This window comes from Diorhabda carinulata, chromosome X (assembly GCF_026250575.1).
Source record: "Diorhabda carinulata isolate Delta chromosome X, icDioCari1.1, whole genome shotgun sequence".
Taxonomy (NCBI): Eukaryota; Metazoa; Arthropoda; class Insecta; order Coleoptera; family Chrysomelidae; genus Diorhabda; species Diorhabda carinulata.
Genome location: NC_079472.1, coordinates 34,894,062 through 34,915,108, shown reverse-complemented (window position 1 = coordinate 34,915,108; position 21,047 = coordinate 34,894,062). Strand labels below are relative to the sequence as shown.

At 30.7% G+C, this 21,047-nt stretch overlaps 1 protein-coding gene across 1 annotated transcript in view; it reads left to right on the top strand.

Moving 5' to 3' along the window:
• Positions 1–13,210, top strand: part of LOC130900800 (growth hormone secretagogue receptor type 1-like) — a 158,634-nt gene extending 145,424 nt beyond the window's left edge. Inside the window, exon 4 of the mRNA XM_057811677.1 lies at positions 11,911–13,210. Within this exon, the coding sequence (XP_057667660.1) occupies positions 11,911–12,688 (778 nt within the window). The 3' untranslated portion in view covers positions 12,689–13,210. The remainder of the gene's footprint in view (positions 1–11,910) is intronic.
• Positions 13,211–21,047: the final 7,837 nt, after the last annotated feature.

Sequence of the window (21,047 nt, the reverse complement as noted above, 5' to 3'; positions counted from 1 at the left end):
TACCAAGATGGAAGAATATATAATTTCACTTTTAAATATTTTTTCGTACATATTAATAATAAAAAAATGAGAAAAGAACTGAAAAATCGAATACGCTAACTTCGTTTCATCCTCTAACTGAATTTATCATGTACTTAATCCATTAGTCGTTTTTGTAAAGTTTCTTATTGTACTGCATGCACCTAGACCAAAGAATAAATGTTAGCTGTTATTAAATAAAGTTTAAGATATTTGTGTTATTTTATTTTTATCATTTCATCACCTGTATTTCTCTAACAATATTAACGAACCTCGAGCAGGTACGTACTTCCCAGCATACACTAAGAAGAAACATTTCTCTATTGATTCTCTATTGATGTTAAGAATTTGTATTGAAGATGTTGAATAGATGAAATGTCACTTTGTTTTCGCTCAATCTACACCAAAGAACGAAAATTATATAGATAAGAATCAATATATGAATACGTCTCCACTAAAGTGGGTGAAGAAAAAATTTTTAATGCTATATAACAAGAAAATTATGATAAAGGGTGAAACCCATAAAATTTCTTAAATCTAAATTTTTGTGCTAGGGCCCTAGTCAAAAATATAGTGTGGTGGTCCCTTTTTTGCAATGCTGTTTGCTTCATCATTACCTAGTATGCCCTGGTGTCCACATTGAGGCTTCTTTGTTGCTGTTAGAAATTACTTTTAGAGGTTGTTTACATGTCAACTTTAGCGTGTAAGTACACTTAATAGCTTCCAAAGCCTTCGAGACCACTCGGCTTTCGGAAAAAATGTATAGAGAGATTTTAATCAAACCACTCTTGAGTATATACAAGGATGTATTGATATCTATTTAGCCTAGACCAGTTCTATGTTTAAACTAAATATTGCGTTACCATAGCAACGAACAATAACTTATTAGAAGTGTCAGTGTAAAGTTTGACGTCAAAAAAGTGAATCAGAGCTATGCAATAAATTGAAAGAAAAAAGATGTCCACCGAAATTGTGAAAATCGAAAAATTGGAGTATCGAGCCATCATCAAGTACCTGTATTTAAAAGGGAGAGGTGAGCAGATGTACGAAGTTATACTTAATACCCTTGGTGATCAATATCCTTCGTATTCGACCGTGAAAAATTGGACTGCAAGCTTCAAAAAAAGAAAAATTACCATTGAATGTGATGACTGATAGGGAAGGCCAATTTCTGTGTCACTCCCCGAAAATATCGTTGCAGTTCATGACATAATTTTATCAGACCGTCGAATTGGGCTAAAACGGATATATGAAGCATTGAATATTTCATACATCATATAGTTAACGTCAATTTGGACATGAGAAAAATTGCTGCAAAACGGATCCCCAAATATTTGAATGTTGACCAAAAGCGTGCAAGGGTAGAAGCATCGCGTTCCATCTGTACTCGATTTGAAAACTAAACTTCTTTAACCGAATTGTTACTATGGATGAGACTTGGGTACATTTCAACTATCCAGAAACAAAGCAACAATCGATGGAATGGTGACACTCTGATTCTCCAAGACCTAAGAAGTTTCGTGTCCAAAAATCTGCTGGAAAGGTTCTTGCTTCAATTTTTTTGGGATTGTCATGTAGAACAATAACTGGAGATTAATATTCGACATTACTGTCAACTCTACGGGAAAAAATTAAAGAGAAAAGACGCGGAAAGGTGTGCACACAAATCTCATGTTTCCATGCAAAAAATTCGTGATTTAGGGTTTGGATTACTAGAACACGCCCCTTATTTACCCGATTTGGTCCCTCCGACTATCATCTCTTTCCTCAAGTGAAAAAAATTTTAAAAGGTCGTAAATTTTGTTCCAACGAGGAGATAATAAAAGCTGTGTAAGTAATAAAATATTTTGACATTGAAATTTTGTTTGGTTCTATAGTAGGCTAAGAATTTTTCAATATATCCTCGTATGTTCATTGTTAGCAACTGTACCTTAAAAATAGTTAGTGATTTTTTTTGAGGTATAGAAAGCTTGCATTTCGGTCCAAAAATGCCCAATCCAGCTCCTTGCGCTTGTTTGGAACCGCAAAGATGCATTTCAAGTCCTGCAGAAGATTTTTGCTTATTTCTAGCTTTATCAATTCCAGAAACTTCAAGTAACCTGCCAGATTCCCTGACATTGATTTTCAGTATGGATTAACCTGTAGGCGCCGCGAAACATATCAGGCTTTGAATTTTGTTCAGTATTTTCTAGCCTTCAAGCATTCAAGATTAATGTATAAAACTTCATCCGAGAATTTTGGATCTATCTTTGGAGCAACATGTATTCATTTTTCACCGCTTCTTGAATGACATGATAAAAAGAAAACTACGTATGAACCATACCAAACTTATGTTTATTGGATGTCTTCAAAATTGACCCACAAACTTAATTTGGATCACTGAATTACCTAACAGTGTTCTTCAAATCTGCTATCGAAATAAATAAACTGAAAATTTAAGATTTTCATATTTATATGTAATTTAGGTTAATTTTTCTTTAATTAGTTATACCTTTCATATATGTTCATTTTTCTAAATCGTCTTGAATTTATGTCTGTTCTGAAAATGAAACTATAAAGCGGCTTTAAAAAATATGTTTCAATAGTATTCCCTATATTAGAATACTTTATTAATATATTTGCGAGACTTTAGCGAAACTCTCGTGCGAGATTTGAGACGAGACTTTTTGAAATTCTCGCTTCGAAAGCGAGATAAAACGATACTTTCGCAAACGAGAATGTCGTGGGCAATACAATAGTTTCGTTTACAAGGGTATACAATCACAATTAAATTAGAATCTCATTCAAATTATTCATATAAATTCTATGAAGTTATATGAAACTGAATCTTCATTTCGAGAGTTTATTCAACATACTTCATTACAAATGACACCTTAGAGGAGTTTAAACAGCATCCATCGACTCTAACAACAATAATCATCCAGTCATTTAACAATGAGCCAAATGTGAGTATAACTTTTCATTTGTTTTTTAATTTTTATTCTACTCAGTTTTGTACAGGGCCATCGATCTATTGTAAATAATTCAAAAGCTCTTTCACAAAAATGTCTCAACAATGTTTAGTTTCATTAAATTGTGTGCATATAATGCTTGGCTTCCAATTTCGTAGTAGAAAAAAATAGTTTTACTGATTCATATATGTTATTTTAGCATCTGGTAGTATACAAAAATAGTATATGCATTTTTTCGTACTGTACATAGACGCAATATGCTCCAATATGCACCACATTCTTCAAGAAACTAAATTTTTTCATATATGAAAGAAAACAAGGTAGAGTTGACACACAAAACTGAAACAAATCACTAACAAGTCTATGGCATATTATGACCTGGTTCGTGGTGAGACTTCAGACCTTGACAATAAAAATAATACTTTGGAGCATTCAAAGTATTTGTTCGTAGATATTAGTACATCAGAAGCAGGATGAAGTAGTAAAATATGAATAAAAGAAGTAATGAACAAGTGGAACGAAATACTGCATTAGAAGGGATTACCAAAGTGGTTAAAAACGGAAAACAGGAGCCTACAAGGCGTATCCGCAGCCATATTTTTTTATAATCATCCAAATGAACCCAAAAATACATACTATAATTGAAGAAATTGAGAAAAAAAAAACACTTAGATAATGTTCTGTATTTATATTCAACTTATTGCTCATTTTATATATATACGAATACATTCTGTATATATTCTACATTGTAAAAATATCATCCATACATTTTCATTGCATTAATTGGTAAATACAGTAGATAAAGCACTGTTCTATTTATTTTCTAAGAGTATATCAGAAGTAGTTTCTAATTTTGATTATTGTAGCGTCGATGCAACCACAAATGTAGAAATCGAATTCAACTAAATATATTATTAATAAGTTCGTCAAAATCTGTCAAAGATCGGCCTCAATTTGTATTGAAGGGCGTTATTATTCTTATTATATCTACCAAAACATTTAGTTTAATTCGACGGACACACTAGAATTCCTAATCTATCTTTTAGACCAAGCAATAGAGATTTCATTGAGAGCCAAATCAAGTTAAAACCGATAAGACATACCTAATCTTTTGAACTAGTTAAAATTTTGTGGTATATACAAATATTTAACATCTAATCTTTCATTCTAGTAACAATTATACTAATAATTATTTTGCATTATTCTTTTGTCCATTGTATATTTCAAACACGATACACATCACCTGTATGCTGAATTATCGACTCAAATTTAACACGCCTCGCGCATTACGTCACACTGAAATCAGAATGTTTTTTGGCCAAGATTAGGTTGGAGTTGTACGTATATCCTGGGCTTTTGTGTGTTCCTGATATTTGTTTGTGTTTAGCGTTGACCCAACTGTTATTATTTTCTTTTAAAATATTGTACTTTTCGAAATACAAAACAAACAGATATTAAATACTTCGGTTCCCAAAAAAGACTTCCCGAAGTGGTGAATAGGACCCTGTGGTCGAAAGGATAAAATTAATTTAAAATAGGGTAAATGAATGACATAAATCACAAAATAACACACACAATTCCTATTTTTTCCAATAATTATACTTATTCTATGTTGTTGACGATTCACTTGTAGAATTATAAACAAAAACGGTTTCGGGCTGTTCCATATAATATAAAGAATAAAATCTACCTATAACATATCAGAAACAATATTATTGAATTGAATAATTTTGTTAATCATATTTTAAATAGTGTTTTATTTCATGGAACATACAAGAAATTATTAATAATGTGAAATTTAACTGGCAAATTCGATAACCATATAGGAAATTTTATAACAGTTATACAGCACACATTAGGTTCGTTCCAACCCATCAAAAAACCGTCCTGGTACGGTGACGATTCTCGCAATAGAGATTGCGTGTTCCAACCGGGCGGTGACCTTTATACGAACGATTCTGTTGTTTGTGAACCGTTTCCGGGACGGTCTTTTCGATACTTGATTTATAGCAACTAATGTTACAAGAATTGTGCATAGTCTGAGACTGCGCAAAAAATATCTATAAACGCTTCCGATAACCGTTCCAAGAATATTCCAGACTATCGGGTTAGGTTTCCCAGTTGGAACAAACCTAATAGGTTTGTACATAAACGATACCTAAGTCGGTTGGAACTCACAAACATAATGGTTCATTTAACAGTAACTGCCCGGTTGGAACAAGTTATCTATATTGCGAAAAATCGTGACCGTACCAAGGAAGGTTTTTTAATGGGTTGAAACGAACCTATTATACTTCACATTTTGATTCCAACGTGACGTCACAAAGTGCGAGAGAGAGTAGCAACAGTTCAATTTCTTCATAACACATTTCCTTACATATTGATAATTGATATTGCTTGAAATTATTTACTTCTAAAGTAAGTCATCAATCAGTATATGCAAGTTTCAATGTTTTCTATTGAGGGATGCCAAGCCACAACATTTTAAGTGCCTCAAGATCTTAAATACGTTTTCAATAAAACTTTATGGGTGTCGGCGTTTAGTTACACTTTAAAATTGAGGGTTTCCTAACGTTTTTCTAGCCTACATATTATAACACAGCATACCATAACTTTTTAATATCAGTTCTTTCAAAAGTTTAATTGAAGTCATTATTATTAAAATAAACAGGTCTCAAAAAAATATAGATATTATTTTCTAATACGTAGTAGACAATACTTGGAAAATGGGTATAATTTCACCACTTAAAAAAAAGTGTTAAAACAGACAGTATTTATAGAGGTATAATAAGCGTGGTACTGAAAGTCCTCGAGAATATGTTAGAGAACAGAATGAGGAAAATAATGCTCAACTAATTCGAGTGGCTTTATTAAAAGGAAAGTATACGAAAACGTATATTTACATTGAGATAGATAATAGAGAGAAAACTGAAAACAAATCATAAAGTATACCTCGATTTTATAGACATTGGAAAAGCATATGGTAGCATCCCAAAAAATCAAATATCAAAATAATAGTTCATAACAAAGAGGAGTTGGAATCAAATTGATAAACAATATCAAGTCCGGCGTTATTTATAAAAAAAATGGATGATATATTGAAAGAAGTGAAAACAAAAATGAAGTACAAATACATTTCCTTTTCGGCGGAGGAGATGCATTCACGCACTGAGTGCTCGAATGTTCATCACTTCTCCTATCAACTAAAACCTCCGCTTCTTTTTCCGACCAGCCTAGAACTGTTTATCAATTTACTTCAGCTTTGGATCCCTATTTGACTCTTCGAACTCGCTCTTTCCTTTCTCTCGCTGTCCCATCTAGGTCAGCCTTTTTATTACGCAAAACTCCTTCAATGAAAACCAGATTCCAATGGTTCTGTTTTAGCATCTTCACCACATTGAATGCAAAATATCCATATCCGGATATAAATTGTATGAGATAGCCCAACTTTGGTATGGTTCTTCTCTATCAATCGCTTCGTTCACTCCGAATACCTCTGCTTTTCTAAGGTATATTACCTTCTTTTCCAAAACAAGAAGTTCTACCGGAATAACTCCCACAATCATTATTATGGCTGGTTTCATGACCATCCGATACGCTGAGACTTGGTGCCGCTCTTTTTTGTACCTGTACCAATCTTTTTAAATACTTCTTTATTCTCATAGCTTCCACCCACCAATACATATAGGATATAAAAATATGGAAAAAGTTGGTATTATTTATTATTTTTAGTATTGTTCGAAGAGGAAATGAATTTATTTACACAAAGCATACAATGAAATTGAGAAACATAGTACACAATTCGTGTTAAATAACTTATATGAACCAATTTACTAATACGTTAAGTCTTTGTTTCTTACTTTTCTTTTAAAACTGTTACTACTATCTCCTTAAATTTTTTTGTAACTTATGTAGTTTCTATTTCTTGGTCTATTTATTATTGATAATTCGAATGAAATTTAATTGAAAAAAAATTAACTTCACATTATTTTATCATGTTTCTGCGATTGTAACAACTATCACCTAACAATTAACAAACTAATTAAAATGTAGAATAATCATAATTATATATTTACAAGAAGCAGTACAAAGAATCTACGATCTAAGACTTGCGAAAATTTTTGATAATTACAACAACAAAATACTAATCATAATCTCATATATATATTAATTACAACCACGGTCTTACATACAGGTCTGGAAACCAAACCTAATTTCTATATATTGAAATAACCATTGCGTGGCGCTGCTGTCTACGGCTGCTTGATAGAGACAGTATGGACACATGAGAGTGGCCGCCATGTTTAACCCAAACTCGGCTGATTTAGGGGTGTCCACTTAAAAAATATATCGATATTTGTATTCGATATAAAATATCGGATTGAAGCATCGATTTTTTTCAATATATCGCTGGAAAACATCGATATTTTTTTACTATCGAATACTTTCCACTAAAGTTTAATATTACCTCTTCCAAGAGAAAAGCAAAGTTTGGTGGTCCTTGAATTTGTATCATAGCTGAAATAGTAGTGTAAAGATAGTGATTTTCTAAGAGTGTTTCTTAAATAGAAATTTGATACTAAGACAGTGGTAGGATGACTGAGATGATTTATACCTACATTTGTAAGTGAAATTAAAACAACAAATTAATAAAAATATTTTATTACATACAAAACTTCAAAACAGTAAAAGAAAATAAAAACATATTTAATACTAGCCTTAATCTAGGTATCTCCAAAACTAACTTTACCTTTTTAATTAAGATCAATGCTCTTTAGAGAAACTTCGCAAAAATAACAGTTTGCTCAATCTTACCTTTCATTCTATTTCTTTGCTGATTAACTATTTGAGCAGCCTTTGAAAATAATCGTTCGGATGGAACAGAAGTTCCGACTATAGTTAAATATTTGAAGGCAATCTTATAAAGCTTAGGAACTTGAATTCTTGGATCTTGCCAAATCTCTAAAGGAAACTCATTGAGCCTTTCTACTACTGGACTACGCAAGTGGATTGATAATTCATCAGAAATTGCATCATCTGATTGGGATAATTTCCAGCTTTTGCATACTACCTTGTAATGATTATCCCTTCTTGTTTTTGAGATTGTTTTACTATGTATATTTAGTAAGTTTACATTGCTCAGCACTTGCGAATTTTATTGATACATATCTAAAAAGGCAGCCTTATGAATATTTTTTACGTGGCTAAACAAGTTTGATGTATTGCTACAAGATTTAATATTTTTTGGCAAATTTTGCACTTTACAAGGTTCTCATTGCTCTCAATTTTCGTAAAAAATTTCCATACATGACTTTTCTTTGGTGTAATTAACTAAGAAACAAACAAATCAATCAATGTTTATTTATTTCTATAGTTTAATTTTGTGTCTGTAGAGTCACATCACTATTGAGTTAATTTGAGTACAAGTCAAAATAAACTAAAGAAATGATTTAATAAATTTATAAGAGTAAAAAAAGAAAAACATTTAAATTTATTATTAAATGTTGTTGTAAAAAATTACTGAACGTAACCCAGCAATTAAGTTGGCAAGGATGATTATTATGTCAAGAATAAAATGGTTACTTTCAGATTCAAGTCATTTTGTGTAGTTTTACTTCTAATATAATAAAAGTATAGAAGAACCTGTGTAAATTTCTTTTATTTATATTATAGAAGAAACGAATATTACAACAAATGTATTATATTATAATTCATTGTGTTATATCTTAAATATAAAACACTGTCACAAACGAGTAGAGGTTAGGTTCGTAAACATAATAGAAGTATTACATTACATACCTTTTTAATTTCGAGCTAGCAATGAAATTATGCGTCAAATCAGTTATTTGAGAGTCATTAATTTTAGTAGCAGGTAAAAGTCTGACATAAACTAGTCTTTGTTAAAAAATCAAAACAATGATTTAATGCGTTACCGCCATACAGTAGAAGACGATGCAAAAATAATGAGTGGAAATGGTCGATCGATTTGTCAGGATAAATTAAGTAATTAAGCTGATCACTCACAGATGTCACTATCTAAATAAATCGTATTTAAAATTTAAGTCTTCCAGTAGTGTTGAAATGATTTAGTTGTATAATAGATGAGACAAAAAAATAGCATATTTTCGATATTTCTATAAATATATCGATATATGGAATACAATAAATATTTGACAAAACATAGAATCAATCCGATGGATCGAACGAAAAACATCGAATAAATTTGATATATCGATGTTAAATGAATATCCCTAGACTGATTTAGCATTTATTTTTCTTGTAATAACGCTTATAAAATCGTAATTTATATTCTCAAATAATTAATCAAAAACTCTCCAAGGGCTCAGTAGTATTTTTAATTAAAAACAAATATTTTATATCGTAGTTTGGGTTAAACTAAAAGTCACTCACTGTAGTGCCACGGTTACATAAACCCGTGAAGTAGGGCAGATATGAAAATGTTGACAGAATTTTCACAACTATTATTATTTGTACTTATTTAACTACTTATATATAATTACGTTACGTATCAACTACTTCTATACAGGGTGTTCTGGGACTTGATGCAAAAAATTTAGGAATGAGTAGATGTCGTGAAAATAATGCTGTGAAAAAAAAATTTCTCATACGACCCACGTTTCTGAGTTATATGCCTTCAAAATCAGAACTTATATTCAAGTATATTTTCTAAATTTTACATTCGAACATTATGAATTTTAAATGGATGATTACGTATGTTCATGTTGTCAGTTTGATGGAATAAATAATTCTACACTATGATCAGAAAGCCGGGGGTGGCACATGCCCTATGGTTACCAATCAGTAACTTTTACCTGTATAATCTAAAGATAGCAAAAATAAATTATTCGATCGATTTGTTAACAAAAAGGTACTCTTTGCTTAACTCGATCAAATTGGGGGTTTGGGAGGTATGTAGATTTTTAGATCGTTGTACATACCAAGAAAACCGTTCGCTATAAAGAGACATTCTGAAGAAAATCATAATAAATTGTAATTATTTATTGAAAATACTTATAGCAAATATGAAAACACAATCAAACATTTCAAATTGAACTGCATACTCTCGAACATCGTGTTACAAAAAATTGAAATGTAGAGAAATTTAGTTGGTTAGTCTACAATTTATCAAAAAAAAACAATAATAAATGTTCTTATAGCGTCACTAAGGAAGTTTATTCTATCGATAATTTCGTTTCTTGTGTATCGGTGCAGCATATACCAAGCTTTTAAGATATCGTTAAAAAAATAAATCCATTGTATTTAATTCAAGGGAACGTGGTGGCCATGCAAATGTAACTCCCCGGCCCTATTAGGAAAAAAGTTATTAAGATGATTTTTTACATCATTTCGGAAGTTGGTAGGGGCTCCATCCTGCATGCACCACATGCCTATGTGAATGTTTTGAGGAATTATCACATAACAAGGGAGGGAAATCATTTTTGAGAAAAAGTATTGCTGTCAATTCTAGTAGATTATTCGAGAGAAATCTACTAGAACTCCTTGAATTTATTCGAAACCAGATTCCAGTGGATCTGTTCTTTTGAAATCTTCACCACATCGTGTGCAAATAGCACGCAAAATACCCATATCCCGATATAAATTGAGATCACCCAACTATACCATAGTTCCTTTCTCTCAGAGGTTGCACGCGTGGTATCAAACACTTCATTCACCTTCCTCTGTGATCTTGTTCCTAAGAATGTTGCATTCTTTTATCAGGGGAAAGTGGTGGCCATGCAAATAGACCTCCCCAATCAATCCACCTATTAGGCAAAATGTTATTAAGATGATTTTTACATCATTTAGGAATTGGATAGGGGCTCCATCGTGCATGCTCCACATACCTAGGCGAATGTTTGGAGGAATTATCACATAACAAGGAGGGAAATAATTTTGGAGGAGTCCATTCTAGTAGTTTATTTGAGAGAAATCTACTAGAACTCATTAAATTTATTCGAAATCAGATTCCAGTAGTTCTGTTCTTTTAAATCTCGATATGGGTATTTTGGAAACCATTTAGTAGGTTATTTAACTTGATCAAAATTAATTATTAATCTGTTTCAAGTTTTGCCTTACGTCAGTAATATTATGTGGTACAAATGTTTATTTACTTATTCATTAGTTCTCCGAAAAATTTTTAATTTTGTTATAATACCTATTTTCAATAAATAACTACAATTTCTTATGATTTTCTTCAGAATGTCTCTTTATGACGAACGCTTTCTTTGGCATGTACAACGATCTAAAAATCTATATATCTTCTAAACCATAAATATTATCGAGTTTGTTAAAAAATCGATTAGAAAATTTATTTTTTCTATCTATAGATTGTACTGTAAAAGTTGTGAATTGAAAACCATTGGGTATATAATAGTGTAGAATTATTTTATTATTTATTATAGGACATAACTAATCATTAATCATTCATAATGGTCAAATATATAATTTATAAAATATACTTGAATATAAGTTCTGATTTTCCAACTACAAAGGCCTACAACTCAGAAACGAGGGGTCGTATGAGAAAATTTCTTTCATGGTACAGCATTATTTTCAAGTCATCTACTCACCGAATTTTTTGCGTCAAGTCCTGCAGCACCCTGTATATAACAATTTATTACATTATTAGGTTAACAAAATTTGACATCCTCTCTTGATTACAACGCCGTTCCGGCGGTCACAGAATGAGGTACTTTAACGCCCGTGGAATCAACCCAGCCTACTACCGTCGTTTCCAGACCTGCATGGAAGACCGTTATTACAACTAATATAAACATTTTTATTAAAAGCCGTATAACCTCTCAATAATCATCATCTTTATGTGTCAATTCTTCGGACTAATAAAGGCATTGTTAAATTTCTTGGGTGATAGTTGTAATAAATTTATCTGCAATATTCTAATATATTTTTATTTTTGCAGTCCAATTTTGGCAATAACCCAGTACAGCACAGAAAAGTACATCGATGGTTCCTTAGTATTTGTCTGCTTCAGTTTAGTTGAAGATCTATTTCCTTGTATATTTTTCATAGGATCGGTTGTAGTATTTTTCATTTTCCCATTGGGTATACTAATTTGCGTTTACGCTCTTATAGCTAGTTCCTTAATGGCTCAACCTCTAGTTATGATAGCATCGAGAAATAATACTGTACCAGCACAGAACGTAATAAAATATAGAAAACAAGTCATTTTAATGCTGGGTACAGTGGTTCTAGCTTTTTTCATTTGCCTATTACCTTTCCGTGCGCTTACACTTTGGATTATCATAGCTCCTGCAGGATCTATCATTGAACTAGGATTCGAAAGATACTACAACATCCTTTATTTCTCTCGAATTATGTTTCACATTAACTCAGCCGTTAATCCGATTCTCTATAACATAATGAGTTCTAAATTCCGTGGTGGATTCTTCAAATTATGTGGCGCTAAAAAGTTCAGGCAGAGGTATCTGAAGAAGCCGGAAATCACCAGAAAAAGTACCAGTTCTTCCACTCATACTTCTTCTCAGCAGACTTCGGAGAGTTTCCTGAAAAACAGTCGCAACTATTCTAGACAGTCAAGTAGTCTTAAAGAAGTTAAAGAAGAGGAAGACACATCGAACAAGAAAAATTTAGTTAAAAATGTTTATGTAAGGGCTCCGATTGAAATCGTTGCTGGTATTAATGGTGAGAAACTTCCGAGTGGGGAAATATATGTTTGATAAAACGAATGTATTTTTTAGTTTATATTCTGATTAAAAAGGCGAAGTTGTAAGAAAATAATATGAGGAATTTTCATGAATAATATTAAGTTAATTTTAACTGAAACTATATGAAAAGAGAAATATTTAAAAAACTGATCGTAAAAAGTGTATGTTTTGGACTGTTTAAGTCAAAGTTTAAAATCTTGATAAATGGAATTTCGAAATTCAATCCACGATGGATACTCAAACTTGTGGACTCAAATAAAACTGAATTGCAGATGATTCGTATTAATATGGATGCCATTCTTTTTTTTAAACTTTCGTGGCAATATAGATGAAAATAAGCCATATTGAACTATCCAGCAGAGATTTCAGAAAAAAAATGCAATAGTAGAGGTAGCTCTTAATATGGTTGATAATTATAAATATGCTTGGGAATTGGCATATCGTCAGCTTAAGTAGCAAACCTCGTAACTCCATAATACTAAATTTTACAGTAGACACAAAAGAATTAGTGAAGACTTGACCTATTTTTTCAAATAAGGGTTTAAAGTAGTGGTCAGATATCGAATTTCTAAAAAATAATTGAAGAAATACAGTTCATATAAATCAACATGGAGTGTGCTTAGTCTTAAACAAAATGGCGGTCTGAAATTGCGAGGTTTTTTATTTAGGCTTTCAAATTGTAACGGATTTGTTTGAGTCTTTACAAGTTTTTCTGGCAGATGCGTTCAGAAGTTATCAATCTAAAGATATCAAATGTTGATATATGAAAAAACTTAAGCTTGACGATATGAATAGACAATAGGAAAACTATATTGGTGCTATTTTGAGAAAAGCAAATTTTAATTTTATGTATATATCTCAACAAGTTTCCTTGATGTTTTAATAAAACTTTCAACTTAAGTAAAAGCCAAATAAAATTGCGTTTACGTAGTTATTGTGAACATTCACAGCGTTGAACTATGAGAGTAAACAGAAAAAAAATGAAGTATACAATAAAACGTAAAGTAAATATTCATCGATATTTCCATAATTTTCTTTTAATTCGAAGTGGAGTTTTTCCTTTTGTGTTTTGAAGCATTATTTACAAAAAAATGCGCCGTACGTCCGACCGTAAGTAGCAGTGATATCTCGTAATAGAAAGCATGTAACGATCTCGGACTTGATTTTAATTTCTGTATATCTGTAGATGAGAAAATTAATTCAATTAACCAAAATGCGATCTCATTGGCCAAATGAGCTCAAATTTTTCATTTCATAAACTACTTATTTTGAAAATTGTCAAGAAATAATGGAATAATAATCATTGAAACTTTGCTACAGTCTCTCGCGCCGAGGGAGCGACGACTTTTTTACTTTTTCATTAATTATATTTTATCAATAGAATACACGCAATCAAGAATTCTACAATAATAGTGGTAAAGTTATTACTGAGCTATCCAAAAATTTTACTTCTCTCAAAAAATATTAAGTAATTATCTGTTTCTATCATTATTATCCTTAATCCTCTCAAATCCGAGTATTTCCATTAATTTGGATTTTCTGGAAGTGTTGGTACTATTCATAATAACTATTACCAACACTCACAATTTCACTGACGCGCGTTTCGATAAAGAAGTTATCGTCTTCAAAAACCAAAGGTAAACACCCTTCAGTAGTATCGCTAGTATTTACATCTTTGAATAGAAATTCAGCCATATATAGATACCAACTTGTAATGTAAACGCAACTTTGGATGGCTTCTACAATATATATATTTATTCTATGTGTGAATAATGAATTATTTTTTCTGTGGCGGAAAAAATTTTTGATATTCCCTTTTTGTTGAAAAAATTATCACTTTTTGTGTCATAACTGTTTCAATGGAAATATATACAACTTAATAAAAGTATATTCATCTTACAATTGTCACCGAATCAATTGTCAAGTAATTACATTTCTTAATCTTGTCGATAATATTGACAATAACTATCTAAATAACTATCATTATTATCACATTGACAAAAATTATAAATGTTTTGTGTTTTTATTCTGATAATTTGGATATAGCTACAAGCACAATAGAAAATCTGGTATCACAAAATCAAATTGCATACTTCTCTTCTGCAAACATGTGTAACTAGGCCAGGGCACTTACGAAAAAAAAAAGCTTTTGGTGACAAAATTAATAGTAGAAAAAAACAACGCCATCGTGTTCTAGTGGTTAAATAAAAGTTATGTGCATAAAATTCAACATTTTTTGTCTATGCGTTATTTTTTTAAACAATAAAAACACCATAAAATCGGTACAAATTTTGTTTTTTGTGTTTTACGCTGAACATATGCAGGACTCGTCCTTGTTACTATAGGCAATATTGTAGAGAATTGAACAATCTTCAAAATAAGCTTTTATAAATTAAATTTCGATAATTGGTTGCTTAGATAATTTATCCGGAAGGAGAAAATTTTTAACTTTTTAAATTGTTTATAATTTGTTTAACTTCGCCCCAAATTAAACTGCCAGCTTTCCGAATATGACATTGGTATTACGATATTTCTATAAAATATATTAAAAACAACAAATTATTTATTTTTTCACCCCTTTTTTGAACACTTTTTTGAGGTCAAAAAAAATTCAAAAAACTGAGATGAGGGATTTTTAGTTCAACTCTTCTTTCCAACGCGACTTTCCAAATAATGATAGGGGACCGGTCAGCAAGAATGGGCCTCCTATGGTTTAATTGCCATTTTGCAAAAGCTATTGGGGCCACAGGGCCCATCTTTAGACCATTGATTAAGTACATTGAGATCTCGGTTTTCAGTAAATGAGAAACCTCTATATTTATAATTATCTAAGCAACAAATTATCGAAATTTAATTTATGAAAGCTTATTTTGAGGATTTTTCAATTCTCTACAATATTGCACATAGTAACAAGGACGAGTTTTGCATAGGTTCAGCGCAAAACGTTAAAAACCGATTTTTTGGTGTTTTTATTGTTTAAAAAAATAACGCATAGACAAAAAATGTTGAATTTTATGCTCATAACCACTAAAGCATGATAGCGTTGTTTTTTTTTCTACTATTAATTTTGTCACGTAATTTCGTAAATGCCCTGCCTAAACTAACTTAAACAATAAATACAAGTCATCTTCATTGTGAGCTTTCTACTCGAGTCTACGAATACCCTCAATATTTACCATAACTTCCATCTGAAAAATCATTTCAAGTTACAAGCGTTCCCAAAACCCCAAATCAAAGACCATCGCTCAAACTTTTACATCGTCCAAGGGTTTAAATCAACTCAGTTGCCGAATAACAACGAGGATGAAAAATTATTAAAGTAATTGACAAAGATAATAAAAAACAAGTACAACTACCACAGGAAGTACTACATATAAAAATGTCAGCTAAAGAAAATCCTTCAAATAACCATAGTAATATAACAAATTAATTATAATTATCATGTTGGCAAAAATTTAGATATTAGGTGTTTTTCCCTGATAGTTGTAGATAAATAATATGCCAGTATGGAATTTTCACATCAAACACAGGTTTTTTAAACAATTTTTTAAATATTTTTTTCCATACTTAATCGTAAGTTTATTAAAATTAATAAACTATTCAGTTTTCAGCCATTATTGGTTCAGTCGTTCTTATCACGATTCAAAACGAAAAGTTGAATTATTAACTAATATATGACTACTTTTAATATATGTTTTTCAACCTTGTTGATGATATAATATTGGGTACTCTGTGTGACCACTCATTTGCATATCACTTGGGTAGAAGCTATACAATTTGTTCAATCATGAATCCACCAGTTTTAAAACTGTGTAGTTCAGATTGATCCAAACATGTTTCTAATTAGTGTAGATCGCTCAATCTCTATTTTTTCGCAAGATTTTAATTTGCGCTTACCCCATGAAATTATACAGAAAAAACTAAAATAAAATAAGCTAACTATAAAAAATAAACAGTATGTCCACTAATACTCGAACTTCTTCAAACTTCAAACAAAACAAAAAATGTTTTAAAAAAAAATAAGGAAAAGTCGAGTTCGTAGTGTGTTGCTTTCAGAGTTAGTTTTTGTTTTATAATCGCACATAATTTACAATTTAGTTGTAAAATATACGCAAACTGTCAGAAAACTATTGGTGGTGTGTGAAATAGTTTTATGAAAATATAATGCATTGGATCGCTTTAAGTCTATTGCGCCGAATCAGATCTGACATAAATCACTATAAAGCCGGTAGGTACTACACGATGCGTCCAATGTTTGCGCCAATATTCTCGTTCCAATGTACGGCTGAACATTAGAAGGAAGTCTACATGCAGTGCTGCAACTACACGATGCGTTCAAAGTTTGCGCCAACATTTACCTTTTAACATTGGCTGAACATTGAACGAAGTTTGAAACCTCACCTAAAACTTACCTACCTCGTGTGGTACTGGCCGATGCATCCAATGTTTCTAACGCTGGACGCTTGTATAATCGGACGCATCGTGTAGTCGTAGTGCACATGTCTTTCGACGAATGTTTGGATACCAACGTTGGCAATGGAAAGTCGGGTCAAAAGAGTACCCAACAACGGTACAACTACGCATACTTCTTGTCCTCTTGCGCGTGAATGCTACGTGTTTTGTATGAAAAACCAAAATAGCCAGTATCATCCATTTTATTTAGGAAGAATTAATATCTGTTGAATGTTGTTCATCACTTTTTTGCAAATATTGACAACTCGCACACATTATATATGTTTTCACACTTGTCTGCAGCGCTGCGTCCAGCCTTTGTCCAATATTCAGCCAACGTTGGAAGGTGAATTTGGCGCAAACTTTGTGCGCAACGTGTATTACCGGCTTAACAAAACGTTCGAGTATAGCATTGCAGTGAGTGACAAAAAATAAATCATTAAATGCGTTGTAAATTATATGAAAAAATACTAATGCGGTGTAGCATCGTAGTTTTTTCCGTTACAGAACAAAATCTTAAGTTTTATCTCGATTTTTAACTCCATCATCAACCTCGAGCTTATACTTTTTACCCATGTATAATAAATAACTAATTTGTTGCTAGATCGTCTTGATTTCTTGTCTTTTTTATAGCAAAAAGATCTATAATCAAGACAATTTAACAGTAAATATATATAAAAAGGTCTGAGAAATAAGAATCTGAAGAAATTTATAAATAAGTAATATTGCAAAAATCATAATTTGATGAGAATTAGGAAAAAGTGTATATTTGATTGTAGTAGGAAATTGGAGTAGTTGTATAAGGTTATCATCACTTTTGACAATAATATACAATAAAATATTTCAATATACAGAGTAAATTTAAAGTATAAAACATCTCAGTTATCTCGAAAACGGCTTTACGTAGTTATCAGATCTTTCGTTTTTCTATAAATAAAATTTAAAGTAGTATTTTTTCTAATATTTATTTGAAATTGTCCCCTTTATCTTATGTAAGCTGCTTTTATAACTAATCGACATTATAAAACATTCCTGAGATGTAATCATAGATTTATTATATTCCAATAAAAACGAAAGATGTGACAACAATGCAAATACCAGCATAATATTGACTATAACAAAATTCCAAAATTTATATTTCAAACTCTAACTGAATACATTTAACCAGGGTTGATAATTTTTTGAAACAAAAAAAATAATAGTAGATGAATCCTATGGAAAAAAGGATGAGAATATAACAAAAATGAAAGGAAAAATAATTTACAGGCAATCTCAGGTGAGGAAAAGGAATGGGGTGAGATTTTATAGGTAAAAAATGTCCCAAATACAGTGTAATTTATTTGATTTGAAAAATTTATTTTCCAACCTTAATTTGAATCAATATTGAAAAAACACCATAATTTTCAATAGAAAATTCTCCCATCAAAATATCAGTTTTTTTCAAAAAGTCGGTGAGATTTTTGGACGTCAAAATATCTGCTTTCGGATGGTGTATTAAAATATTACTATTACCATGGTGAATTTTCTCAGAAAAGACAAAAGATAAATCGAAAAAAAGTATCCGAAAATTTTTTTTATCATTTAAACAATTTTTAGTTATTTATTGAAACTTTTCACTCTGATTGTACGAAAAACATGTGATTCCATGTTACATTGATAACCATAAGTAATTAGAGTGTGAAATTTTTCAAAAATATCTTTAAATTTATATATATTTATATATATATATATATATATATATATATATATATATAATACATAATATTTAAAAAAATAAAAAAAAATTCTGGTTCGAGTTTTCTTTGTTTGTTTCGAAAAAAATTTACCACAGTGTAGGTAATCTTTTTTACACCACCAAAAAGTGGAAATTTCAAAGAACAAAAAAATCATCGACTTTTTAAAAAAAGCTGATATTTTGGCGGTAGAATATTGACAGAAAATCAAAATAAAATATAGTGTATTTGGGACATGAAAAAAGAAGTTTTCACCAAAATGTGTGAAAAAATAATGTTTTTTGTAACAGATAAAAATATGAAAACCAAAAGTTGATTTATTGAAGTTGTCATATCAATTTTGAAGTTATTTGAAAAAAATGTAAGTATGAATGTTGTAGATTATTTTATTACATACAACTTTCTACATAGGAATTGTAGTTTTCTCGGAAATCGAGATAAACCGTTTTTTACCCTTAAACTCCCCTTCCTTCCTGGAACCCAGATCGCCCGTAAATTATTATTCCTTGCATTTTTATTATATTCTCCTCTTTTTACAAAGTGTTTCTTCCAGCATTTATCCTTCTCACTTTTAATCATTTTTAAAGGCTTTTACCCGGGTCTAATTAGAATCATTTGAAGCTGATTAATACACAATAAGGGATTGTATAAATGAAAACTATAACGTGTGTCGCTTTAAATCCTTCCCTTAAAGAGCCATTGTTTATAATAGCTTGGATTGTCAAGTAGTAGTCAACTCTATAGTAGAAAAATGTTAAAGCGTCAAGACCTATACCTATAAATACAAGTCTCCTTGTTTTGTTTAATTCCATCTCGATTTTTAGTAAAACTAACTCATTCATTTATCTTTCTAATTACAATCAGTTAAATATTCCTAATAAAAAGATTATTAAAGAAATTGTCAATATAAACGACGTCTGGACAGATGTCGTTAATTGCACTATCAAGTGTCATATGGCTTTGATTAATTTTTTAACTATCCTTTTTGAAAAAGTGATTTAATTAGAAATCGTATAGTATTTATGAAACTATATAATGAACCATTAAATTCAATTTTATTTTATAAGAAAAGATTAATTTAAACGAGGTAGCTAGATAAAACTCATAATTTGAACTTAATTAATAATTTTTCTAATAAAATCCTCATTCCCTGGTATATCAAGCTTCTGAACATAATCATTAAATAAAGGCACAAAGTTTTTTCAAATATTTAATAAATATTTCGAGATGAAAACATCCAATCAGCTTCTTCTCTCAATCCCTCAATCTATCTACCCTTAAGGCTGTAGTAGTAGTATTTTTTTTTCGGTCGTTTGTTGATGGTAGTACCTCTCTGTACTCTATGTTCTTAATTGCTTTGTTGATTGCGTCATCAGTGTCTTCCTTAGTCTTCACCCTATTTCTCGCTCTTATTGTTGTGGCATGTTATATTACTGTAATATTTTCCTCACTTATGTTTTTTAACAGTGGCGAACCATTTTAGTTAATTTGTTCTATGAATTCTTCTGCAGATTTTCCATCTAATATTTTTCAATCCGCTTCTACTTTATATTATTCTAATCTTGAATTTATGTAGCTGACTTTTCTGTTCCGGAAGTTATTAAAATTTTTCATTTTCTAAGAAAATTATATCAAAAATTGATTGCGCTAACTGTATACCATTCAGTAAAAGTAATTATTTATTAAATTATTCTTTGTGTGTATATATATTTATTATTAATTATGTATTAATACGCCATATAATGGTGGAGATATGTTTCAAAAGCCTCTTTTACGGTGAGAAAACGAAATGACAAAGTTCAGTAGAGTCAACTGCAGAAAACTGTAATTTTTGTAAAAATATTTTAAAGTGAATGAGGCTTTTACATTATTATGTATTGTTTAGTGAATGTGAACAAAATGATAACGGTAGTTGTCAACTAGTCAAAGTTTTATGTACTTATTTAATAATAAAAAATAGCAAAGTACTAATGACAATTATTTATACTTCCCATCATTCAAAACACTCATTTAATTGTATTGAATTATTCGAACTCATTCATTCCATTTAAAACGGGGGACAGGAGTAAAATAAGTTAATAGACACAACGACTGATAAAGGACCTTAGACTTTGAAAAGAAAGGAAGTTCGAAGATGTGAATTACATTAGCCAGCTCCTGACGGGATACAGCTACTTTCTGCGGAA